A 27,662-nucleotide genomic window follows, 5' to 3' on the forward strand; every position below is an offset into this window, starting at 1 on the left:
GAGGATAAGAGTATGAAAAAAAATTTATAGGAACTTTTGGATTGTATGGCCGATCCAACATAATATTGAAAACCATAGGTGATGTCAGCATAATATTACAGTGAGGAGAGGAAAGGAGGTTCTACCAGAGGATATGTTTATGAGAAAGCACTAAAAGGAGATTGAAGCAGTGAATTAATAGAAGGTAAAGTAACAGTACAAGATTTTGAGAACTGTGTTAATAGAAGAGTAAGTAATAATAAAAGATTTTGAGAAATGTATTAATAGAAAGGAAAGTAATAAATATAAGATTTTGAGAATTGTGTTTATAGAAATGTTATTTAAACATTTAGGATTTTGTTAAAAAATGTCATTTTAAAGAAAATTATTGAAAATATATATATATTGGGTATAGTTGGAGAGGTTGCGAGAAAAAAAATTATTATTCTTAACATTTGTATTTTTAGTGAACTTATTGTTGATGAATTACATATGATATTCTTGAGCTGATGATTTTGCCTTGTACCTTGAAGAATGTATGATTTATCCAAGGATCAAGGATGAGTGTACTGATAAAAAGTATATGCGAATTTGGATAGAAATGACCCATCAAGCATGATATCGAAATCATATGTGATGTTAGCATTATAGTGAGGATAGCATTACCCTTCATATTGCATGATCAATGAACTTTATCACATGATAAGGATGACATGTTGGGATTGATGATGGACCTTCATTTTTGTTTGAAGTTAGTGTGTTTTTATTGGGTATGTTGTAGATTGTAGTGATATTATATGTTGGTTTATGGGCTTATACTTGGTCCTATTTTTACAATTATAATTGATGGGTAGTTATATCACCAGTGGATGACCCATGTATTGGCACTATTTACATTGAATACCTCTTTTGTATGGATCAACTTATGATGATGTTTATGCCTTTCTTTGCATGAGTCAATTTGGTCTTTAACTATTGCATTGACATACCATAACTCTTTAGGTGGAGAGAATAGAAAGAAACAAATTAGAAAATGCTCAAAATGTTCGAGAACATTAGTTAAAGATAGACTGGAGTTATTATCAAAGAAGGCAAGATAAGAAGTAAAAAAAAATGTAAAAGATACAAGTATAGTAACAGCACTAGAACCAAGATTGAAATTTTAGGAAAATTTAGGCACACATCCTTTTTAAAATGCATATCATTTACTGAAATTTACGAATTATTTATTAGTTCTCTTCATTCTTTTCTCTGAGTTTGCCTTACACCTGCACGTTGTTTCCCTTCTTGAAAACATACTTCCAGCCTTGTTTTTTTTATATCTCCTCCCTTTCTCTAAACTCTGCTTGCATATTCATGTGTCCACATTATCCCTGTCTTATGCCTTTCCAGGTTTACAGCCAATCTTTAGTTTTTAGCAAGGGTAGAGTGAGAGATCAACAGCCTTATGTTCTTAATAATGTAGCGGTTTAGAGAAGGATGGGTGCCCACAAGCTCGACATTTATCAAGTGCAGACTATAGGCCCAGTAGCCACCAAAAAGAAACAATAATTCAGGTGACAAACACAAAAAAAGGGGAGATTTGACATTCTTCAAAACCATTCATTTAGTCATTTCTCACAATACCTACATATAACAAAATTGTTAAGTTATGGTATGTTCTATGCTTATAACAGTTTACTTATTTTTCTTATTATATTCCACCGATTAGCAATCACATGTACATAAAGTAAAGTGCAGATAGAACATTAAATGATCGACAGAAAACAAGCCAAGACAAGAGACACAAGATGTGGCGGCTAGCCAGGGACAAACCCCACAATGTGTGGGGAAACCCTTTGATCAAATCTTCTTTTATCTTCAATAATTCAGCAGAGAGAAATAGTACAATAAATCTGATTCATATCAGCAATAGCAAACCCTAGATCAGTAGCATCAGCATTAGCGGCTTCATTATCAAACTAGGGCAGACCATATCTCACAAACCGACAGTCGGATTGACTTCATTCCACCACCAAAAGTTTCAGCTTCCAGAGGAGGTTCAAATGAACCTACAGCACAGTTCAGATGAGGAGATATTCTAGGCCACGCAAGTCAATCTTTACTTCTGCAGTTGCAGCTTCAATTTCAGCAGTTTCCGGCTTCAAACTAGGGCAGTCGATATCTTGCAAACCGCCCGTCGAATTGACTTCATTCCACCACCAAAAGTTGTGGCTTTCAAAGGAGGTTCAGATGAACCTACAGCGCAGTTCCAAAGAGGAGATCTTCTAGGCCACGCAAGTCAATCTTTACTTCTGCAGTTGCAGCTTCAAATTCAACAGCTTCCGGCTTCACATGTGTGAGAGAGAGAGAACCATTTCAGCGGAGTAGAGAAGAGACTCATATCTGCGCAGTAGAGAGAGAGAGATGTGATGAGATGAGTGAGTCCAAATGAGGAAAAGTCCTCTTATATTTATACACAACGTTGGTGGGTGAATAGATGCGACTGTTGGGCCTCTGAGCCTACATGAGTTGTAGGTCGGCTTGATAATAATTCCATAATCAAAACAAATTCATATCTTCATGAATACTTATCGGAATTGGATGATCTTTATATCAATCTTACACCTCTCGACGAGAGGAATCTAATAAAAATATTATTAGCCATGAATAAGATGACCCACATGAAGTTTTGCCCTGGTTGCCAATTTTAACAAAAATCCAACCATTTCACCTTTATTGAAAGTGGCCTAGGATTGGTGTGCTTGATTCAACTAACTCAGGTGGTGTTGATCTTAAGTTTTACTGACAAGGAAACTTCTCAAACCGAGTGATGACTTTATTGCAGATTTCAAACGTGATTCTGTTACACAACAGGATGTTTGAATTGAAAAATAATCCCAAAATTCTTATGACAACCAAGAAATTATATTGTCCATATTCGATCAATTAGGTGCTTGTGAATGTTTTATTGCAGCGAGAGAAAATCAAATCTTCAACATATTCTCTTACATGATCATTCAGCAGAACACCATGAAACCATGATACACCAAATAATTTGGCAAGTGAAAACTATTCCACAATTATAACTATGCTGCTAATACTTGATAAACAATATGCCATGGACAGTATCAAAATCAATGCATTCAAAGGAAATTATGTTCATTCAATGATCCCACTTGTGATATATATATAGACACACACACACCAGCATTAATTATTAAACTATTTTCAGGCCTTGCATTATGATTGGTGCAGAAAATTTGGCACATGTCCATGTTGATTTTTGTGTAGCGTCACGAGGTATTCCCGCATGCCAAAAAGGCCCTCCCAAGTCGGCCAAGGAAGATTATGAAAATTAAAATTAAAATTATTAGTTTTGGCTTCATGTAGGCCCCAAAGTGTCAAGCCATCCCCACCAATGAATGGGTGTGACACTTGGTCAAAGTCCACCCCATTTTACTAGTATAAATACACATGTGACTCCTCCACCTTGAGCAATTCGGATCACACACATTCTCTCTCTTCTATTCTTCTCCACATGTGCGAAGTCAAGAAGTAAATATGAAGTTTGACTGAGTTATATAAGCTGCCATTGTTGGAAATTCAGTTACAAGGATGAATTTCTGATTCATGATAATTACTTGTCATTGATATATATGTCTCCTTATAACATTTACTTCATTAGGTTATGTCATCAAACAATTATACATTCAAAAACATAAAGAAAAGTAGAGATCATAATGCACAAGAACCAAGAGACACTAGAAGTTAGGCCAAAGGCTAGGGCAAAACCTGTCGAAATATGTAACTAGGTTTGGTCTTCATAATGACATATGTAATCATGATTTTATGTATTTGATGTAATAAGAAAAATAAATTTATTGTTGTTGTTCTTAAGCCATGGGTTTCATGCTCAAGGAAATTTATTTTAGGTTTGGCTACCATTGTGAGTTCCTAGGACTTGTCATTGAGTCTACAAGTCAAGAAAGTCATTTTCATGTATGAATGACCCATTTGGGCATGTTACATATTGTAAGAAGAATTTATTTGAGTCAAAGAACTCTCCGAGACCAAGTCATAATGCAATGAACAAGTCGGTCTACACAAGCAACAAGTCGGCCTAAAGGCAGTTACAAGTCAGCCTACAATCATGGACAAAGAAGCCTATATAAAGGAGGACTCAGCCTCATTCAAGCTCACACCTATCCCTCACACAAGTTCGACTAAGCAAGAGGAAAAGTGCGAAGAAGAGGAGGATAAGAAGATAAGGAAATTGAAGGTTGGAAGGATTGTTTTCTTTCTAGGCTATATACTTCACACATGCAAGATTTTAGGGCCACTCTTTGTGCCAACAAAGATAAAAGTTATGGTCATCCTAAGAAGGCCGAAACAAGGTGTCAAGAGTTAGTTTTGCTATGTCGAAGTGACATGGAAGAAGAGTAATCCCAAGCGAAGAAGAAAATACTTGTTGATTTGTCCTCATTGTTCACACGTGTAGAACTACAAAAGATTACAAGTAGGCCGAGAATTACAGATCTGTAATAGAGGCCGAAGATTTGAGGAGAAGCTGAAAACAAGAGTATTGCAATTAGTTTAACTAGTATTGACTTTGTGGAAGAAGAGTTGATCAAAGGATTGTTTTGACTTGGTCTTAGAGAAGTTTTTGGTCAAGGGTCTAGGTCTTGGAATTCGTCAATTGAAGATTCTAGAAGAAGAAGAATTCTCGTGGGTTTTCCTCTTAGATTGGAGAGGTTTTGGCCCTAGATGATCACCTATATCTTGTGTCCTTTGTCTCATTGTTCTTTATTGTTTGGTAGTTGTTTGATGAAGAGACAATAATAATATTAACAGAAAGAAGAAGCTAAGTAAGTGAAGTAAAAATACATCACAAATAGTTATCAAAGCAAGAGAAATCACCTAATGTTACTGCATTTCAAACTCGGTTTGGGCACTACGAGTTCGTAGTTGTTCCATTTGGTTTGACCAATGCACCAGCAGTATTCATGAGCCTCATGAATGGTGTGTTCAGGAAGTATTTGGACCGTAGGGTTCGACAGCCCAGACGTCGCATGGTGGACCAGGTTAAGGTCCAGTGGGACAAGTATAGCTCAGGATCTGCTATGACTACCCCTCAATTTTTGAGCATCTGTGATGCCCATTTTGACTTAGATAACTACCTATGCTAAGGCTCTATTTGTAGTTCCATGTTATTTATTTATGAACGCTATGTAATATTGATGCATTTAGTTGGACAAGTGAAATTACTTATATAAATCATAAGATGGATTAGGTATTGATGATTGAAATGTTTGATGTATGACCTAATGTATGACTTACTTGGTTATGATTTATCTAGTGCATGACTTATCAGAGTTATTTTTGTTTCATGTATGGCTTAAGTGGATATGATTTATCTAATGAATGAATTAGTGAAATTATGATTTATCTAATGTAAGATTTATTTCAAGTATGAACTACAAAATTGACATGTGGATACTAGACTTAATAATATGATGTTTAAGATCATGTATCTATACCTATTTTGTTGTTATATATATGCATGAATGAAAACTAACCTGCAGATTGGAAAGAACTATATGATAACCAAGATCTACTCTTCCATTGGGGAAGGTCGAGACATCCAATGAGTAATTGTATGATGTACATTGTCCTATTACATTTTGTATCTACTTGATATGCACTCTTATGACATGGGTAAAATGTAAATGGCGGGTGGCAACACTACCTGACTGGATTATTTGATGACAAGTATCCAACCAGCGCTGTAGTGTGATCCATATTAGGGTGTTGACCCTAGTTGTAAGGAGGGGTGGAGGTATTTCCCACCGTGTAACCTCCAAACTTGGAATCGTGGGAGGGCAGTGATGGACATGCTCCCCTAGATGTGTGATGATGATTGCCAGTTGCCTGCTGGGGAAGTTAGGTCGATATAGTCGACGCTTCTGCCATATTGGTTTTCTTAGTGGTTAGATTGGTATAGTTGATGCCATAGTATATAACAGCAGAGGATGGATAGGGTGGGAACGGAAGTAGGTTAGGAAGGATAGGAGGATATAGACTAGTTGGAGACTCTTGATGGGAAGTGGTATCATTGCCTGACTTATTAAATTTTACTACTATAACTCTCTCTCTATTTTGTTATGCCTTATTGTCAAACTGCTTTCGAACTCCTTGTATCTTTTTCACTCTAACTTCGGGACAAATTTTTCTGAAGGAAGGGTGTATGTAATGCCCTACTTAATCTTATCATGCAAATTTTATTAGTGTTTAAATAACCTGAAAATATTGACTTATAATTATCAAGAAATATTGGTATATACCTACATTTGTGAAACTGTAAATTTATTTACTGATATGAATTTTATTATTGTTATTATTCAATTCCCAACTTGTCTCCTCAAATTTACTTTTGGATAGGATATGGTCTCCTTCCATTTATTCCAATTTAAATATCCATATCCCAAGGTGTCTTCTCAAAATCTACTTGGGAGAAGATATGGTCTTCTCCAATTAATTTCCAAATTAAATATCCATATCTTATCCTCAAAATGTCTTCTCAAATTTACTTGGGAGAAGATATGGTAAGAAAAGTCAATGATACTAAATGAAAGGATGAGGGGCTAGTCATGACATTAATGATAGATGGTTGATATGGATGGGAGGAAGAGGCATAAAAGAGGAAGGATGATGAAAGGAGGGGGATCCTTGGTCTTGGTTTTGGGTTTTGGTTTTTGTTTTGGAGGAGGGATGTGGAGAAAGAGGAGGGAGATCAATCTAGGATCTGGAGAGTGTTTGTTAAACTTGGACACACTACATCTGGTTGGATTTGGGCTCGGAGGGCTAGGGAACCTGTGGAGGTTCCCTGGGCTAAGAATTACTTCCTAGTTGGCTAGGAGGCAAATCCAGTCGGGTAGTCAAGAGGAGCATCCCAACAGAGTCAGGAGCTCAGGATCATCTCAACTAAGCTATTAGAACAAGTATTCCTCCGTTTATTGATTACTTATGTAAATGGTTGCAATGAAATTCTTACTTTTGTGGTAAATAAATTTTAATAGTATATTATCATTAGCAGTATTAAAGTCCATTAAAAAGCCCTTGGAAGACTTTTTGCAGACGTTTGAAGCAATCCTTTGTTGCAGACCTTTTTTGTAGACTTGAAGTTTGTTATTAAGGCAACCTCTTGAGCATTCTATAAGCCATCTTGAAGTTGACTTAGACCAGACTCTTTGAACAGACTTGTGAACAGATATGAGTTGAAGGCACAGTATTGAGATTGCATTTACAGTGAAATCTCTATTGCAGACCTTGGTTGGAGGCACAATTTTGGCAATATATTACAGACCTTGAAAAAACAATTCTGGATTTATTTTGGAGACTTTTGAGAGTACAATATTAATAATGTTTGCAAACCTTGGTTAAAAAATTGAAAGTACAATATTGACATTGTTTCTGCAGACCTTATTTGGATAACATCCTTTGGACCAGTGCTGCCTGTGAAGGTTTGCCTTGAGATCAGAACTTGGATTGTTGAAGACCTTGTATAGAGAATCTTTTGAAGTTGTGAAACTTCTTGGAAGCTTTTCTTTGGAGACCTTAAAGCAATGTTGAAGACCCCTTGAAGTCTTATTGAAGAAGCTTGTTGAAGGACATTCTAGGAGGGGTGTGCAAGCCTATTGTGGACCCTCTTGAAGCAGTATTGAAGACATCTTGAAGCTTTGTTGATGGCTTGTAGAAACTGATCTTGAAGACATTTTTGGAGACATCATAATGCATTGTTGAAGCCATCATGAAGTAACTTTTGTGAAGACTATCTGGGAAATATGAAGAGTCTTGGAGACACCTACTAAAGGTGTCATTGATGAACAAAATGTTTTGAGGATTAATTGAGGGCATTGTTGAATACAATCTTGAAGATATTGTCAGCGCTTATTGCAAAATACATTGGAAGCCTAGGAGAACTGTCGAACCCATCTTGAAGAACAGAAGAAGAGGGTTAAAGCCCTAATGGATTGGAGTCCTCAAGAAGACTAGGTTGGAGCCTAAGCCAAATAGGAGGGTTGGAGCCCTCCTCAAGAAGACCAAGTTGGAGCCTAAGCCAAATAAGAGGGTTGGAGCCCAAGAGGATTGGAGTCCTCATAGACCAAGTTGGAGCTTGGTGGTATAGTACAGGTTGGAGTCTGGTTTGATTGAAGACTAGAGTCTTCATCTAGGGTTGGAGGCCTCAAGTGTTAGTGTACTTGAATTGTTGTAAAACGAGGATTGGAGTCCTCACCATTCCTGTTAACAAAATTATTCTTTGTTGTACATTTTTGTGTTTTGATTTATTAAGTGATCTAAACTGGCATAAAAGTAACAATTGTAAAAGAAACATTGATTCACCCCCCTTAGTATTTCCAAAAATTGGTATCAGAATCAGTACCTTCTATCTCAGCCTAACCATTGGAAGGTATATCCTTAGAACACAAATGGAAAAATCACGAAATCAAAAGACAATCAAATATGCAAAGCCCCCATATTCAATTGAACAAACTTTGAAATATGGAAGGTGAAAATGAAGAATTTTTTAATGGCTCAAGGTTTTGAAGTTTGGGAATTAGTGGTTACCGAAAGCACAATGGAAGAAGAAAAGTCCAAGGAACATAATGCAATAGCAATAAAGGCAATCTTGAGTGGCCTACCAAATTCTATAAAGGTCAAAGTGGAGAAATGTTCATCAAAAAAAGAGCTTTGGGAAAATCTTCAAGATCTTCATTCAAAAGGATTATTAGTCGTGACCTCTGATCAAGAAGATGATGACAAAGAGCACAAAGATGAACCAGAGAAGATAATTGAAAGCAAAGATGAGGGCACCAATTTCATAAAGGAAGATGATGAAGAGATCTCTGAAGTTGAAATTGAAATAGATCTCAAGTCAAAGCTTGTAGCTGCCCTAGAAGAAATAAGCAGTTTGAAAAAGGAAAATGAGGAACTCAAAAAGCAAGTACAAGATGTTGATCATGATCTTGACAAGACAAAGAAGGAATTTGTCCTTTTAAGGCATCAAATACAAGAAAGGGATGAGGATCTCAACAAGCTTAAGGAAGAATTGCAGCAGAACAAGAAGAGACATCATGAAGAAGTCATATCCATGACAAATCAATTAGACAAAGCAAAAAGAAAGGAAGACAATTTGGCAAATCATCTTAAACAAAGGTCTGAAGATTTAAGCAAACCCAAGTAGAAATTGGCCAGTATAATGAAGAAGTCACTTCCCTAAAAACTCAACTAGAAGAAACAAGGAAACAAATTCAAGGAGCTGAAGATAAGAAGCTAAAGAAAGAATTGGTCCTACTAAAAGGACAAGTTGACGAAGCAGAAAAGGAAAAGAAAATCATGGCATGCCAATTAAAGAAAAAGGATGAAGAAACCTTCATAATGAAATCGCATATCATCTCTCTCAAAGTACAAACATGTGAAGCAACAAGAATGAAGGAAGAAATGGAGAACCAACTAGCAAGGAAAGATGAAGACTGTGAAAATATGAAAGAGGAGATTGTCTCTCTAAGAAAGAAGTTGATCTGCTAAACAAGAACTTGAAGAGTTCTCAAGCCTTGGATGACATCCTCAGTGATCAAAGATCCCCTCTTGACAAATCTGGTTTTGGATATGCAAGTGAGCCTTCTAGCAAAGTGGTGCAAACCCTGATACATCTAAGGACAAGAATATGGAGAAGCTTGAAAGTTGTACCCCCCGCTCCAGCAAAAGCAAGGAAAGGATTCAAAATAACTTTGGAAAAACCTATGCTCCAAGAAGTTATGTTGATGTTGCAAGTAGCAATAAATATCATCAAGGAATCTCAAGCCAGAACAACTTAAGAAGTGCACCAAGACAATTCAGGTATCAATCTATATTCTTTGGTTATTGTTACTCTTGCACAAATTTTGGGCATATGGCAAGGGATTGCAAGGCATATAACAAAGAGTACTCCAATCAGTTTCCCAAAAGTAATATTGTAGGGAGATACTCCAATACATTCACCTACAAAAATTATGCTCCATCATTCATTTACAAAACCGAATGCTTCAAATGCCATAATATCGGACATATAGCTAGAGATTGCAAATTAAAGTGGGTCCCTAAACAATTTGAATAATCATCAACCCAGCATGGAAAAAGAGTCACAAAGGTTTGGAGGAGGAAGAAGATTGCACCATAAAAAGATCATGCTGAATATAATGCTCAAGGCATCAATCTGTGCTTCTGATCAAATTAGGGCATCATAAGCAAAAACAATGTTCCACCAAGGTTCTACCTCTTAAGAAGATCATGCATAGTATTAGGGGGAGCACATGTCAAACACTATGATAGCAGAAACAACTCTATAACAAGAAGACTAGCATGATGACAGGGGAGCAGCATACTTATCATGAAGAACTGTTCTTGGTGAAGAAAAGGGAAAAATATGACGATTGAAGCAGCATAATGACAAGGGGAGTCAATACATCAAGGAGCAACATAATAAAAAGGGAAGAAGCATGATGATAGGGGGACCACTTGATGAGAAAACACTATCAACAAAAGCACCCCATTTGCCATTGATGTCAAGTGGGGAGGAAAATGATGAAAGGGGAGTATATTGCCATCAATGATGAAGGGGGAGATTGATGGATTAGACTGTCATCAATGTCAATAAGATTGTTGAAGCAACATGTCCAACATTTTTTGTCAATACGATTGTTGAAGCATTGTTGAAGCAAGCCCTCCTTGTAGGAATTTCTAGGGTAAGTTCCTCATACAAAAAACCAAAGGACACCACTCACAAATAGATCACAGATCAATACACCAATATTCTTGACGTGGTTAAAACCCTCAAAGAGGGAAACAGTCCATGGCCTGAGCCAACGCGGCCACTTCAGAGAATTTATTAATAAAAGAATGAAAATTTACATAAGCTTCTCTCATGAACGGTTACCCTACAAATGACCCTCCATGCTCTTTAAATAGAGATCATGGACCAATCGGGTGTTAAGCCACGGATCAAGTGTCGGTAATACCAAGGAGAGAATGAACCATTAGATCACTACATATCATGACCGTCAGATTGTAAGTTACAAAAGAACATAGTAAAGAAACACACTTTACCTAACTCTACACTAGACCAAGTTATACTTAACTATTTCCTATGTGTCGGAATATCCTAACATCCCCCCTTAAGAACAACTTGGGATAGGATTGAAGGATGTACAAGTATGACACAATAGGAGAAGGAAGGAGGTATTAGAGCCTATCCCCCCTTAGTGACAACTTCCTGAACTCAAACCATAAATTGAAGTTTAGTAAACTTCGCCTCTGTGAGAGCCTTTGTAAAGATGTCTGCAACTTGATCATCTATTGAACAATATTGCACTTCAAGAACATGGTCATGAATGAGCTTTCTGATGAAGTGCATGTGTAGTTCAATGTGTTTGTTGCGCTGATGTTGGACTGGATCTTTGCATAGTTGAATGGCACTTTGATTATAACACCAAAGTGTAAGTCGAACACTGTTGTTGAAAGCCAAACTCTGACAAGATCTGACGAAGCCACAGGGCTTCCTTACTAGCTTCTACGGCACCACGATACTCTGTTTCTGCTGAAGAAAGAGAAATGGCATATTGTTTCTTGCAAGCCCATGTAATAGGTCTTGAACCAAGAGTGAACACATAACCTACAGTAGACTTCTGATCATCAGGGTCACCAGCCCAATCGGAATCAGTGAAACTAACCAATAGAGGAGATGCTTTTGCACTGTAATGAATCCCAAACTGAATTGTACCTCGAACATAACGAAGTATTCTTTTAGCTGCTTTCCAATGACTTTCATGTGGGCTTTGCATAAACCGAGCAATAAGGCCAACAACAAAGGAAATGTCAGAACGAGTATGGGTCAGATACAAAAGTTTTCCTACTAGTTGACAGTATAAGGTAGCATCAACTTTCAGGGGAAGTACAAGTGACTGAAAGTTTGGCTCCAGACTGAAAGGGAGAAGGGGTTGGCTTACAGTCTTCCATGTGAAAATGGCGTAGAAGATCACAGACATACTTGGACTGGGAAAGGGAAATACCTTCCTTGGATTGCAAGACTTGAAGACCAAGAAAATAATGCAAGTGTCCTAAGTCTGTCATTTCAAACTTCTTTTTAAGGCTGGACTTCACATGGTTTATAAGGTTGGGATCACTACCAATAAGGATAAGATCATCAACATAAAGAACAAGAATGATAAGAGACTTGCCCACTTTCTTGGTGTAGACAGTATTGTCAGAATGACACCTAAAAGCCATTTTCTAAAAGAAAACTATCCATTTTGGCATACCAAGCCCAAGGGGCTTGCTTGAGACCATAAAGGGATTTCTTAAGCCGACATAGAAGACTGGAGTCTGTTTGTATAAAGCCAATAGGTTGTTCCATATAGATTTCTTCAAGCAAGTCCCCATGCAAGAAGGCAGGTTTAACATCCATCTGGTGGACTTCCCATTTGAAAGAGGCAACAGGGGAAAGAACAAGGCGGATAGAGTTCATTTTGTCAACAGGGGAGAAGGTTTTAGTATAGTCAATGCCTTCAATTTGTGAAAAACCCTTAGCAACAAGACGAGCTTTATGTTTATCAACTTTTCCATCTAGTCCATACTTGGTTCTGTAAACCCATTTGCATCTAACAAGTTTTCGTCCCTTTGGAAGAGGAACAAGATCCCATGTATCATTTGCCAATAATGAACGATATTCTTCATTCATAACTGTGTCCCAATCTGGATGGCCTGAAGCTTCTACAAAGGTGTCAGGATCATAATTCGTTGAAGCTTGAGCTAGTAAAGAAGAGGCTCTATCGAACTAAGAACGTGTATGTTGTTGATCTGTAGGATCACCAGCAAGAGCACCTGTTGCATCACGAGTAGCATGGACCCATTTTGAAAGCTGAGCAGCTGAAGGAGGATCCTGAGAAGGTGGGGGAGGATTGTCATTGTCATCATCTGAAGAAGAAATATTTTCAGAAGTAGAAGGGATAGAGAGAGGTGGCACATCCGCCGAATTAGGCTCGTAGGCCGATATATTTTCAGCAAACTTTACATCTCTTCTAATGATAACATTTTTGGACTTAAGTGGAATAAGTCTATATCCTTTGACATCTTCAGAATATCCAACAAAAATACATTTTTCACTCTTAGGTTCTAAAGCTTTATGTTTCTCATCTGGAATATGGGCCCATGCTTCACTTCCAAAAACACGAAAGTGACTTACATCTGGTTTAATTGAGCTCCATGCTTCTTCTGGAGTGATATTCTTTAAAACCTTAGTAGGAGTGCGATTTACTATGTAATTTGCGCAGTTAATTGCTTCTGCCCAAAATTAAGACTAAGTCCTTTAGATTGAAGCATACAATTAGCCATTTCCTTTAAGGTGTGATTCTTCCTTTCAGCGACACCATTTTGTTGTGGAGTATATGGAACAGTATGTTGCATTTGAATTCCATTCTCAGTGCAAAAGTTGATGAATTTGTTGCTAACATATTCTCCGCCATTATCAGATCTTAGCTTAAGAATTTGATGTCTAGATTGTTTTCAACAAAGGCCTTAAAGGCCAAGAACATGTTAAATACTTCACTCTTGAGTTTTAAGAAGTATACCCAAGTGCGTCTGGAGAAATCATCAATGAAAGTTAAGAAATACTAGTAGCCAGAGAATGAAACAATTGGAAGTGGACCACATAAATCACAATGCACAAGCTGTAAAGGGGCTGAGGCATGCCAAGAGGCACGTTTTTCAAAACCATCCCAATGATGTTTTCCGAGTACACATCCAGAACAAACACCAACTCTGTAAGATACCATTGGAAGACCTATCACCATATTTTCTTTACATAGATTCTGAAGGGAGCGATAGTTTAAGTGACCAAATCGCTCATGCCAAAGTTTGCTCACTTCATCATTATGAGCAACAAATACCGAGCGAAGATTTGATGACCCAAAGTTGTTAAACTTATGCAGCCTTGTAGAATCATCAGTAATGCTAGTAGCTAAAATCTGTCTAGGATCTCTTAGGTCCTTAATTACAACATCGTGAGGTGAAAATTCAACGATTTTACCTTCACCTGAATGAGTTATCTGATATACAGATAGAAGGTTGCAGGATAAGCTTGGAACACATAATACATCATTAAATTGACCATTGTCTAGATGAACGGTTTCAGTCCCTACAACACTAAGAGATCTATCATCACCAACATATATATTTTTGGTGTTACAATCATTTAAAGAAGAAAACATGGCTTTGTTTTTGGCCATGTGATAAGAAGCTCCAGAATCAATGAGCCACTCATGAGAATGAGAAGAAGAAGATACATTTAGTGCATAACTAGACCGAGATGCTTGACAACCACATGCAGAAAGTGTTAAACCTGAAGATGAAGTTGAAGTTGAAGAGCGCTCCAAATGGATGTTATGCTTCTTCATTGCTGCTTCCAAGGCTTCCATCTTTTTAAAGCATTTGGATTCTAAGTGGCCATCTCGATTACAAAAGTGGCAATGTCTATCAGTCTTCTTCCCTTTGTTTTTATTTGCCTTATCATTTTGTTGAAATGATTTTTCATTTTGAGGCCGAAATTGCTTAGGACCCTTGTTTGGTTTACGACCATTATTTTTAGGATACTGTTTCTTAGGATTCTTTGGATTTGGTTGCTGCTGGGCGGTTAAGGCTTTCTTATAAGAGTTTCCAAGATTAAAAAGACCAAGATATACGAGCTTTTCTTGTTCTCTTATTAAAGAATCACGAAAGGCATCAAAAGAGGGGGTCTTGTAGTCTTGTCCTTGAGAAATAAAGGCTTCTCTAGTAGAATGGAAGGTGGAAACAAACACAAAGTATGTTGGTCCCAACTTAGTAAGAATGGAACAGATAAGGCTACCATCTTCTTTCTTAACCTTAACACCTTCCAAGAGAAGTCTAAGGGTCTTGAACTTGGACAAAAAATCTTCAATGGAAGAAAAATCATTGGGGTCCAATGTAAGCAACTCATTTTCGAATTGATGGGCTCTAATTTCATTTTCAATTCCAAAAACTTTAGTGAGTTGTTTCATTGCTTCATTAGGAGTATCAAGTTCTGCGATATGGAATCTAAGGTCTGGAGAAATAGACATCCCTATCAACCCACATGCTTGATCTTGCCTATTTTCCCATTTGGCTGCCTTATCTTCATCTTGAGGTTTGGTTTCTTGGCCTGAGGTTATTCTGTAAAGACCTTTACTTCTAAGTAAATCCACAATGTAGGACCACCATTGGAAGTAGTTGTTGTTGTCAAGAATAACTTCGCATAGACTTTCCATTTTAACAGAAACTGAAGCTGTAGATGCTGAAACTAAGTGTTCCAATGGAAAGATCTCGAAAAATTACGCTGATTCAAAAAAAACGGCTCTGAAAACGACTTCCGGATGAAGAAGTTATGGCTTCTGAAGAAAAGTTGTTGAAGATGCCGACGAAGTGCGTGAATATGCGGAAATGAATGATAATGTTATATTTAAAAAAATGCCCCCCCCCCCTTTCCAAACACAAATCTAATTAGCTCACTTTTTAAAAAAAGATTATGTGACTCACTTTTATAAATAAGTGAAAGTCACTTTTACAATGGTACTTTATGAGCTACCCACTAAATTGTAACTTGAATAAAAGATAAAAAGACTTTAGAATTATAAGTGACTCACTTTTTATAATAGGTGAGAACACTTTTACATAAAGTAACTTTAAAACATAAGCTACATGTGCTTTTTGAAAAAGTAACTCAACAAAAAGAAAGACTTGAACCCAAGACCTCTATTCTCATAAAGTAACTTTGGACCAAGTGAGCTAGTTTAAAAGGTTAGTAATTTTTGGAAAAGAGGAAGGGGTTTTTTTTTTTTTAGTCACTGAAGCTTTGGGGTGCGTGCTTACTTGAGAAAGCTCTTTTTTTGTCTACAAAACAAAAACCAAAAAACCCAACACGAACATACAAAAGAAACAAACCTTATGGTTTGAAGTTAGTTTTACCCTGAAACAATAAATTTTCCTCAATGTTTCTGATTTTCCGAGATCACACTAAGGCGCGGTGGAAAAGAGCATACACATGAGAAAAATCCTTCCTTTCAGTTTCTGATGTGCCCAAATCGTACAGAGTCGCGAGGCAAAGAGCATACGCAGAAATGAAAGGTATAGATCCGGTAATAAAAAACATAGACATAAATAAACCGAAATAAACAAAGAGAAAATAACTAAAAACTGCAAAAAAACATTATATACCTCCAGATCTTAAAAATGACGTAGCTAGGGCTATCGGAAACCTTTTTGCATGAAACAAAAGGGGTTCCTCATTGGAATAGATGCTCCTAACACAATAGAGGAGTCCTCTCGGCCCGAAAGCAGTCAGAAACAGTAGATCTAGGAAACGACAGTCAGATGCAGTTCTACCGGTTTCAGATTTGGACGGATGCGGCCCTCAAATAGCTCTGATAGCATGTAGGAATTTACAGGGTAAGTTCCTCAGACAGAACACCAAAGGACACCACTCACAAACAGATCACAGATCAATACACCAATATTCTTGACGTGGTTAAAACCCTCAAAGAGGGAAACAGTCCACGGCCTGAGCCAACACAGCCACTTCAAGCAATTTATTAATAAAATGAAAATTTACATAAGCTTCTCCCATGAACGGTTACCCTACAAATGACCCTCCATGCTCTTTAAATAGAGATCATGGACCAATCGGGTGTTAAGCCACGAATCAAGTGTCAGTAATACCGAGGAGAGAATGAACCGTCGGATCACTACATATCGTGACCATCGGATTGTAAGTTACAAAAGTACATAGTAAAGAAACACACTTTACCTAACTCTACACTAGACCAAGTTATACTTAACTATTTCATATGTGTCGGAATATCCTAACACTCCTAGGCACATGTATGCATGATAATGACAAACCCTAGCCCTAAGTGTATTAATATCCTAAAAAAAGCCTTAGATGCTAACCCTATATATGCCCTAAAAGACAACTGTAAATAAAGCTCTAGCCCTTGTTGATGCAACCAATAGGAACCCTAGCTCTAGATGATATCCTAGCCCTTGTTAATGAAAATCGTAGATGCATAAAAAATATATCCTAAACATTAAGCCCTAGCATGCTATAAACTCTTGTAGAGCCTTCCCATAAGAAGTAAATGGCGCGGTGGAAAAGAGCATATGCATGAGAAAAATCCTTCCTTTCAGTTTCTGATTTGCCCAAATCGCACAGAGTCGCGGGGCAAAGAGCATGCGTAGAAATGAAAGGTATAGATCCGGTAATAAAAAACAAGGACATAAATAAACCGAAATAAACAGAGAGAAAATAACTAAAAACTGCAAAAAACATTATATACCTCCAGATCTTAAAAATGACATAGCTAGGGATATCAGAAACCTTTTTGCGTGAAACAAAAGGGGTTCCTCACTGGAATAGATGCTCCTAACACAATAGAGCAGTCCTCTCAGCCCGAAAGTAGTCAGAAACAGTAGATCTAGGAAACGACAGTCAAATGCAGTTCTACCAGCTTCAGATTTGGACAGATGCGGCCCTCAAATAGCTCTGATACCATGTAGGAATTTACAGGGTAAGTTCCTTAGACAGAACACCAAAGGACACTGCTCACAAACAGATCACAGATCAATACACCAATATTCTTGACGTGGTTAAAACCCTCAAAGAGGGAAACAATCCACGGCCTGAGCCAACACGGCCACTTCAAGCAATTTATTAATAAAATGAAAATTTACATAAGCTTCTCTCATAAACGGTTACCCTACAAATGACCCTCCATGGTCTTTAAATAGAGATCATGGACCAATCGGGTGTTAAGCCACGGATCAAACGTCGGTAATACCGAGGAGAGAATGAACTGTCGGATCACTACATATCGTGACCATCGGATTGTAAGTTACAAAAGTACATAGTAAAGAAACACACTTTACCTAACTCTACACTAGACCAAGTTATACTTAACTATTTCCTATGTGTCGGAATATCCTAACACTCCTAGGCACATGTATGCATGATAATGACAAACCCTAGCCCTAAGTGTATTAATATCCTAAAAAAGCCTTAGATGCTAACCCTATATATGCCCTAAAAGACAAATGTAAATAAAGCTCTAGCCCCTGTTGATGCAACCAATAGGAACCCTAGCTCTAGATGATATCCTAGCCCTTGTTAATGAAAATCATAGATGCATAAAAAATATATCCTAAACATTAAGCCCTAGCATGCTATAAACTCTTGTAGAGCCTTCCCATAAGAAGCAAATGGAAGGGTGTTGGACTGTGGAAACTTCGATTGTATTAGATACAAAGCTAATGATTCGAATGATGAGTGCAACAAGTACAAGGCCAACCTTTAAGTTACTTTGAAAGGAAACAATTTTATGCAGCCCATGTGGGAAACTATGCATATTTATTTGCTTGAGATTCGGATGAATAAATAAATATTGTGTTAATGTCCAACAAAATAAGTGTCACCATTTGGTGTGACTGCTACTTGCATACATATCCAAAATCATAAAAGTTGATGAGACATCCCCAACCTACGTTTGAATAGCAACAAACACTGAAATTGATTAAGATTAATTCAAAATAAAAATTATGTACAGGTCGGCCCTCAAGTATGCACTGTCCATGCCCACTGACCTGTCTCATCTCAAAACATTCGAACAAGTATATATAGCAAGCTAAACTCATCATTTCAGATTACGAGCACAGCCAAGAAAAAAAAACTCACATATGAAATAGAGGTTAAGGATCAAAGAAACGGACTTTGGAGCTGAAGATTTCACGTATTTGTCTTGGGTAATTACTATTGCAAATCCGAGTTGTTGCAGGGAATATTCTTGGGCTGGTGAAACCCTATCCAAGTTCCAAATTAATTAAAATTGCAGACCTGTTACAGACCTATTTGTGAGCTCTTCCTTGGAGAATTTCGGCCCTCCTACGGCCTAATATGAACCCTAGTCTAACACCCTCCTACGGCCTACTATGAACCCTAGTCTAACGCCCTCCTGCGGCCTAATTTGAGGCCCTCTGCGGTCTAATTTAAGTCAAACCTCGGACCTGTAGTATCTGCAATACTGAAGAATTCGGACCTGCAATTCATCCCCGTGGAAAAGCTGCAGTACAGACCTTGTCCTTGTTGGAAAAACCTTGATCAAGTTACATAACTCATCCCCTAACCTCAGCAGTATTAAAGTCCATTAAAAATCCCTTGGAAGACTTGTTGCAGACATTTAAAGCAATCCCTTGTTGCAGACCTTTTGTGTAGACTTGAAGTTTGTTATTAAGGCAACCTCTTGAGCATTCTATAAGTCATCTAGAAGCTTGACTTAGACTAGACTCTTTGAACAGACTTGTGAGCAGATCTGAGTTGAAGGCACAGTATTGAGATTGCATTTACAGTGAAATCTCTATTGCAGACCTTGGTTGGAGGCACAGTTTTGGCAGTGTATTACAGACCTTGAAAAAACAATATTGGATTTATTTTGCAGACTTTTTAAAGCACAATATTAATAATGTTTGCAGACCTTGGTTGAAAAATTGGAAGTACAGTATTGACATTGTTTGCAAACCTTATTTGGATAACATCCTTTGGACCAGTACTGCTTGTAAGGGTTTGCCTTAGGATCATAACTTGGATTGTTGAAGACCTTGTGAAGAAAATCTTTTGAAGTTGTGAAACTTCTTGGAAGCTTTTCTTTGGAGACCTTAAAGCAGTGTTGAAGACCCCTTGAAGTCTTATTGAAGAAACTTGTTGAAGGACATTGTAGTAGTGGTGTGCAAACCTATTGTGGAACCTCTTGAAGCAGTATTGAAGACATCTTGAAGCTTTTTGGATGGCTTGTAGAAGCTGATCTTGAAGACATTTTTGGAGACATCATAATGCATTGTTGAAGCCCTCATGGAATAACTTTGGGGAAGACTATTTGGATGATATGAAGAGTCTTGGACACACCTACTAAAGTTGTCATTGATGAACAAAGTGTTTTGAAGATTAATTGAGGGCATTGTTGAAGAGAATCTTGAAGATATTGTTAGGCCTTGTTGCAGAAGATATTGGAAGCCTAGGAGAATTGTTGAACCCAAAGAACAGAAGCAGAGGGTTGGAGCCTAAGCCAGATAAGAGGGTTGGAGCCCTAGAGGATTGGAGTCCTCAAGTAGACCAAGTTGGAGCTTGGTGGTATAGTACAGGTTGGAGTCTGGTTCGATTGAAGATTGGAGTCTTCATCTCCTCTTGGAGCCCTGAAGTGTTATTGTACTTGAATTGTTGTAAAAAGAGGATTGGAGTCCTCACCATTCTTGTTAATAAAATAAAATTATTCTTTTGTTGTATAGTTTTGTTTTTTGATTTATTAAGTGATATAAACTGGCATAAAAGTGACAATTGTAAAAGAATTATTGATTCACCCCCCTCCCAGTATTTCCAACATGCAAAAGAGCCTAAGTAAGCTCCCTCCCTGTAAAATTCCCACTTAGGAATACCTTAACTTTTACCCCAAATTTATGAGTTTTGGTTGGACTTGTCACTGGTGAGTTTCGTCAAATAGTTTGTTGGCTTATGATTGTAGGTGCAATTTTTGTTTAATTTGTCTCATGCATATTTACACGGTGCTCAGCAAAATAAACCAGACTTAAACCAGCAACTTATACAAATGATCATGATTAGAAAATAACTTAGAACATGGCAATATTTTGCATTATCCACACACTTGAAATTACAGTCATTTTACTATTCCATTACAGAGGCTACAGTACTATGGAAAACATGGAACCTGGCTTATAAAGAAGCGACGCAAACTTCAGTATATTGGACAGCCATTTATACAATGTCAGCAGTGTGTTCTACTTATGATTAACCCTTAGATCTTTGCTCTTCACCTCTACTACAGTTGTACAACAGCTACATAACTCAGCACAAGGAAAACTTCAGCAAACCTAAACTCGTTTGACAGGTATTTACGCACAGGAAGAGTGTATCAGCTCTCACGTTCAGCAAGAGTGTTCACGGTCTCTCTAGAGCTAATAATGACCACCAGTTGTAAGAATTCTCTCTTCAATCCCAGCAATCACCCTTAAACTCAGTTTTGTGTGTGGTATGCTCAGTCACAATGTAAAGGAGACAATGCAGCCTCAAATACATAGGTAAACTTGCCCCTTTGTAGCCAGATATCGGCACATTAAGAAGAGAATGACTTGGCCTATGGAAATGAAGGGAAACTCTTCCCCCTTGACTGGAAATTCAACCCAAATAACCTCAGAGATGCTCAACTACTTAAACAGAGAAAACTCGCACTTAGAAAGCTTGAACTTTGACCCCCTTCAACAAACTTAATCTTGACCATCTTCAGCAAGTGATTTGTCCTCAGTTTTGTCTTGGACTCCACCCTGTAAGATGGTATACAGAAAACACAAAATCAAAAGATAAAATCAATTGATCATACATTTTTACCTCATTATCTTCTGCAAATATTTTTCTCCTTGATAGCGCAATGATGAAATTTGAGTGATTCCACTCTCTGAACCAACTAGAGTGAATAGTTTCAACACCAAAGTTAGCAATGGCGGCTATGGTTTCTCAAACCCTAAGATTCTCTCCAAAAACTCTCCAAGAGCTCCTTTTTCTCAAAATGCAAGTGACAAAATGAGGACGGACTCCTCAGTTTTACCCTTTTATAATTTAGTGGCCACTTTTGCCGCCATTTTACCCTTTTAATTTTTTATAAAGTCACTTTAGGAACTTTTCATTTTATAAAATGAGAATGACTTTTCATTAGCTTGGGATATGTTCCCATTTTCCCCTTTTAAGCATTTATAATGTTTTTCCTAAGCAAATCATGTTCCCTTATTAAATTTTTCCCCGCCTTCGCCTACAGGAACTTTAATAGGCTAGCGGAACACCATCTTATGTCTTCTAAGCAGTTGGGGACATTACAGTCCTCACCGCCCAAGATTGCTTGCCCTCAAGCTATGTTGCAAGAAACGTTGCCCCTAGGTCTGTTTCAACAAGGAAACGAAACGGAAACGCAAAAACGTGTACCTTATGGCCTGGAAACGAGTTTCCAGCCTGGGGAAACGTGGCCAGTACGATGGAGTATCTAGGTCGTACGACAGAGTTTCCACTTCATATTGGGATTTTTCTTTTTTTTTTTTTTTTTTTTCAGTTCTAATTTTTTATTGGGTGAATAAAATATCTTGTGGATGCTTCTAGATGCCTCTCTCAAGTTATAAAAAGACTCTCGCCTCATTCCCTCATCACACAATTGAGCAAGTTGTTTTTCTTGGAGACGAACGATTTTAGCAAAGGAGAAAAGAGGAAGAGAGCAGTGGTCTTTTGTCTTTATAGTTCTTGCAGCCTCATAGTCTTTATTGTACTTGCAGCCTCATATATATAATGAAAGCTGATTTTGAGATTTGGATATATAATAAAGGTTGATTTTGGATATTCCGATATTGCTATTTTCATTATGTGATCATTCATGAGTAAATGTGATGTAAATTTAATCATAATGTTTAAACTTTAAATGTAATAAATTATAATGTATCATGTATGCTTTATGATTGCACATAACATTTCTTAAATGTCCTAATATATATATATATATATATATATCGCGTTTCCCTGTTTCCAAAATTTGGGGGGGGGTCACGTTTCGTACCCGTGCCCATTTCGGAAACTCGTACCCGTTTCCCCGTTTTGTGCAACTTAGCCCTCAAGCAACTTCAACTCTTGATGTTTGAGCACCTATTCATCCTCCCATGTGGCATCCTCAAAAGGTAAATCCTTCCATTTCACTAGGCAGTCATTCACAATCCTATTCCTTAAACTTTCGCTCCCTAGTCTCCAAAATCTCCTCCGGAACCAGAACTAGTTCTCCTTCCTCGTCCAATGCTGGGAGCTCAATGGAAGTGACTATATGTTTCCCTAAGGCCTTTTTGAGACGCGAAACATGGAATACATTGTGAATTTTGCATCCTTCAGGAAGCTCAAGCTCATAGGCCACTTCTCCAACTCGTCTCACGATCCTATATGGCCCGTAGAACCTAGGTTTCAGTTTTTCTGCTCCCTTTGATTTAAGTGATGACTGCTTGTCGGATTGAACACGTAGGCATACCATGTCTCCCATTTCAAAGTTGCACTCTATTTTGTGCTTGTTAGCATACACCTTTTACTGGTTCTGAGCCATGTGCCAGTTGTCCTTGAGGAATCATAAGATATCCTGGCTCTCCTGAATCCAATCTTTGGCCAAGGGGGCAAGGCTATCCCCAAATACACGAACTGCAAATGTTGGGGCATCATATGTAGAGCGCCTTTGAAGGGAGTCAAACCAATTGACATGTGAAAAGTGGTGTTGTTTCAGTGCTCCCCAAGATGCAACTGCTTTACCCATGTCTTTTGTCGGCCAGATACATAATTCCTAAGATAGCCCTCCAGCCACTTGTTGACTATCTTTGTTTGTTCATCACTCTGTGGGCGGTAACTAGTGCTCGGTGTCACCTCAGTCCCCACAAGTCTGAACAACTCCTTCCAGAAGACCCCATAAATCTACTATCCATGTCGCTTCACACCAAAGTTAACTCTAAAGATTTCACACAACTTCCAGACAGTCTTAAAATGGACAATTTTTTCAAATTCACTAGTTTGTATTGATATTGATTCCCTGTATTTTTTCTGCATAAATCATAGAACTGCATTTTTATTGCTATCTATTTCATCCACAAGCATGAAGAATTCTTTAAATAGCAATGGAAACCAATATTGCTACCATTCAGATCCCGACCTTTACAACTTAGGAAACAAGGACTTCATCTTCAAAAAAATACTAAAGAACTCTCCCTTCCTCCCTCCCGCCTACACAGTAAAATGCAGAAGAAATTGCATTCCAGAAAGTATTTAAATTATTGCTATCGAAGTATAAGAGACTAGGTATATCTCATCTGTGCAATAATGCAAATCATGTAAAATGTATTAAATGGTCATTACCCTAAGGGTTGAACTCCAATTAGCCCCCAATTACTTTGCAACTAATACCTATTTGACCCCCAACAAATGGTTCCATTAAAATACCTTCAACTTGCATCATGATTTGTTTTGTTCAGTTAAAACTTAATAGGACCTTACATGTGTGGCTATAGTAACAAATCACAAGAAAGTTTATATGTCTGCTTAGGATCACAATTGACATATGAGTCATATTGCCAGTAATAGCAAGATACTGAAAATAAAAATTACAATGGGGAACATCAAAAATAGCATAATTAAAACCCAAGCTTATGCTTTGAAAAGCGATAGCCTTATAGAAAATTTCTGAAGTGAGACTAAATCTAATGCTTGAAATAGGCTTCAATAAGTGATGTACTGACAATAATAACTGATTTAACAGGCATCAAGAAGAACTAATTCACAATAATATATTAACCCATCAATTACAATTTTGTTAACTAGTGAGAAATAAAGCAACGGGAAAGCCAATTGAGGAGATCTGCAGCAAAGCAACTCAATAAATACATGGAAGAAATCTTAGAATTGTCATGATAAACATTCTCTAGCAGAACAGCAGAAACCACAATCAGCAAAATAACCACAAGACAGAACACAAACTTTGTTAAAACTGGGAATCGGCACTTATTAACAAACCTGATTCCTCGCAATGGCTTGAAGCAATTTATCATGTTCCTTGTAAGCAGGAAGAGATCTGCGGAAGGATAGCATCTTTTGCCCTTCTGGTGATTCCTACAAAATGAATCAGTCCAAAATGCAGTATGAATTCAAAACATATGAACTATTTTCAACCTGAATGCATCTAAAGGCAAAAATTCTTTTCTAAAATCAAAATATGATTTACAAAAGACAATATTATCTAATATCAAGCCTTGTAGTAAGTACAGTGTTAAGACAAAATTGATTTCTTTTAATTGTACATGAATACAAAAACATGATATCTTTAAATAAATAATTAGATTAAACATTTCCAACTACCTCCCACAAAATAACAGTGGCTTCAAAAAGTATTGCAATGACCATACAAATCTGTTTGCCTCCATACAGAATAAATCTCTGGCTTATTAGTTTGCATCCAAGTAAAGGATGTTAAAATTTGGGTTCCGGAGGACAAGTGGTTCCCTAAGGCTTTGATCTTTGGCCTAGGGAAAAGTGTCCAAATTTATTTGTACTTTTCTACTAAAGTGACTTTATAAGTGGTAAAGTCAATTTAATTTAAAAGTGACTTTATAAGTGGTAAAGTCACATTCTAATTTAAAAGTGACTTTATAAGTGGTAAAGTTACATTCTAATTTAAAGGTGACTTTATTAAACTCAATGAAGAATTAGAAAGTGAAACAGTGACTATGGAAATAAAAGGCTAAGTGGGTCTTTATTTAAGTGGGTGAGTTAAAAAATAGAAAGTGAGAATTAAATGCACATTTATTCTCATCCCTAGATCTAATTGAATCTCAGCCATTAGATCTTAGGGTAACCCAAAAGGTCATTTAGAGAATAAAAGGAAAAGAAAAGAGGAAAAGATCATTCATTCTTTTATGAACATTTGAGAAAAAGAGAAAAGAGAGCAAAGAGAAAAATTCGGAGCAGTGAGGAAGTCAAGGAGAGCAGCAAGAAGGCATTCAGCAAATCTGGGCAGCAGCATTTATTGGCACACATCCTAAGGAAAACCGTACAGCAGGGGAAAGACAGAAATCGAGGAAGAGGGACAGCAAGTTCTGGGCACATTTTTTCGAGGCTGGTCATACAACATTTAATTTGTTTTATTGCTGTAAAAAATTCTGTATTGGTTGTTTGCTGATTGGCACGATGTTCGCGGTGGAGTTCAAGCATGGAAATCGAGATAAGTTGTAATTTATGGTTGCTGGAATTTTTACTATGTATTTCAGTTTCTCTGTAAAAGCATTTTCAGAAATAAAAAAGAGCTCTCAAACTGGTTTTCCCCAAGAGTTGTAGGGGGTTTTTCCAGAGTCACATTGACCAAAAATCACTGTGTTATTTTCTGTGTGTGGCTGTTATAATTTTGCTGTGTTTTATTTCTGCAATTTCAGCAGTTGTGAAATCTCTAAATTTGTCTTTTCAGAAAATTATTGTCATTTCCAGATTTTAGAATTTTTATCATGCTTGGATTTAAAACTAAATGCATGGAGTGATAAGGAAAACTGATAACCAGAGTGGGGGTTGAAATTTCTTCAAAGGAAGAGTGAAAGTACAAATTATATTGCCCCAAGGCCTAGTTCATATTTAGAGCATAACATGAAATGATTTTAAAACAATAATTTTCCTGGTCCATGTAGTATTTGACAATGCCATTTAGCAGATTTCTTCGAGCTGTTTGTAGACTGTTACACATTTATATACATGGGTATAACCCTAGGAAAAAATTTCTCCTTTGACGCAGTTTTCCAACCAGCAGCCCATCCATGATCCACAAACAGCAGCCTTAGATGCCTCTCACCCATTATTCAGTCTGTACATTCATCTATCCAGTGTATTTTTCCAATGAAGGTGGAGTCATCTATTATGACGTACATTATCCATTTTTGCATGCAAGTGTTTTCATTTAATGTTTTTGGCATTCTAGTATGGATCATGGATTGAAATTGCATTATAGACCATGATGTTTGGGATGTATACTTGTTTCCTTATTTCACCTTGGTGGTTATCATTTACTCCTAGTCCAATGTGACCCTCCTTAGGGTCTTTCTTTCACTATCTAAGAGGCGCACAAATAGGAGGCTCTGATGGTGGTGGGATGTCCATGATATTCATACTTAACACTTGCCATGTTTCCCTTGTTTCACTATCCCACCTTTTGGTTAGTGGTTGTCAATGGCTCATACTAGTTCCCTGTATACCTCATCACATAAGAGAACGGGGCTGGAAATGCCCGAGGTTGACTCAGATATACAAAAAGAAAAAGCATAAGCCAAGCATTAAAATGCAAAAGAATGGCAAGGGATGTAAAGCAAATCAAAAGCCAAATTATCTTGAGCTCTACCCCCTTCTTATGTAGCCACTTGTCCCTAGAGTTCCATGCATATTTCACGCCTATTGAAATTAAAAAACTCTCAACGAACATCCTGCTCCCAATAAAACAATAAAGCACCCATCATTAAAGGGGGCTTATATCATATTTACATGATAATAAATGAAGCTTGTTAAACAAGCCAGTTAAAGAGAAGAAAAAGGCAAATCAAGGGTTGGAAAAACAAAGGCAAGGGAAGATAACTCAAACAGCCAAGTGTTCCCTTTGTAAAGGCACTTATGGATGATGGCTTTACATAACCTCATATAAGATTATGACACCATTCATGCAGTAAAACTCAAGCCATATTATATATCACTTGCACCTATCATTTGAAGGGGTCGGCCTAGGAATAGTTCCTCCCCTTAGGTTGAAACCACCTAATAGGGACCTATGATAACCCTCCAATACCTAAATGTGGTAACTTGTATACAGTCATAAGCTAGCAAGATATTTGAAGATGATACTTGTGCAAAGTACTTTGATGGATTTGACATTGAATATGGTCCACCTTGATGCTCTTATGGTTCTTGTGCCCATGATATTGATCTCATTTGATTCCTCGAGTATGTGCTAGACATTTCTTCCAAGTGCAGCTAA

General features: G+C 37.4%; 1 protein-coding gene across 4 annotated transcripts in view; it reads right to left on the reverse strand.

The window, feature by feature from the left end:
* The window catches only part of LOC149228836 (DExH-box ATP-dependent RNA helicase DExH3-like), a 374,845-nt gene that overhangs the window by 277,812 nt on the left and 69,371 nt on the right, over positions 1-27,662 (reverse strand). For all 4 annotated transcript variants that reach the window (XM_089378388.1, XM_089378389.1, XM_089378387.1 and 1 more), the window contains exon 5: positions 24,674-24,769. In XM_089378388.1, the coding sequence (XP_089234514.1) occupies positions 24,674-24,769 (96 nt within the window). The remainder of the gene's footprint in view (positions 1-24,673; positions 24,770-27,662) is intronic.

The sequence above is a fragment of the Pinus tabuliformis genome, chromosome J, assembly GCF_031772625.1.
Source record: "Pinus tabuliformis cultivar Carrire ecotype Pingquan chromosome J, CPIR1, whole genome shotgun sequence".
NCBI lineage: Eukaryota > Viridiplantae > Streptophyta > Pinopsida > Pinales > Pinaceae > Pinus > Pinus tabuliformis.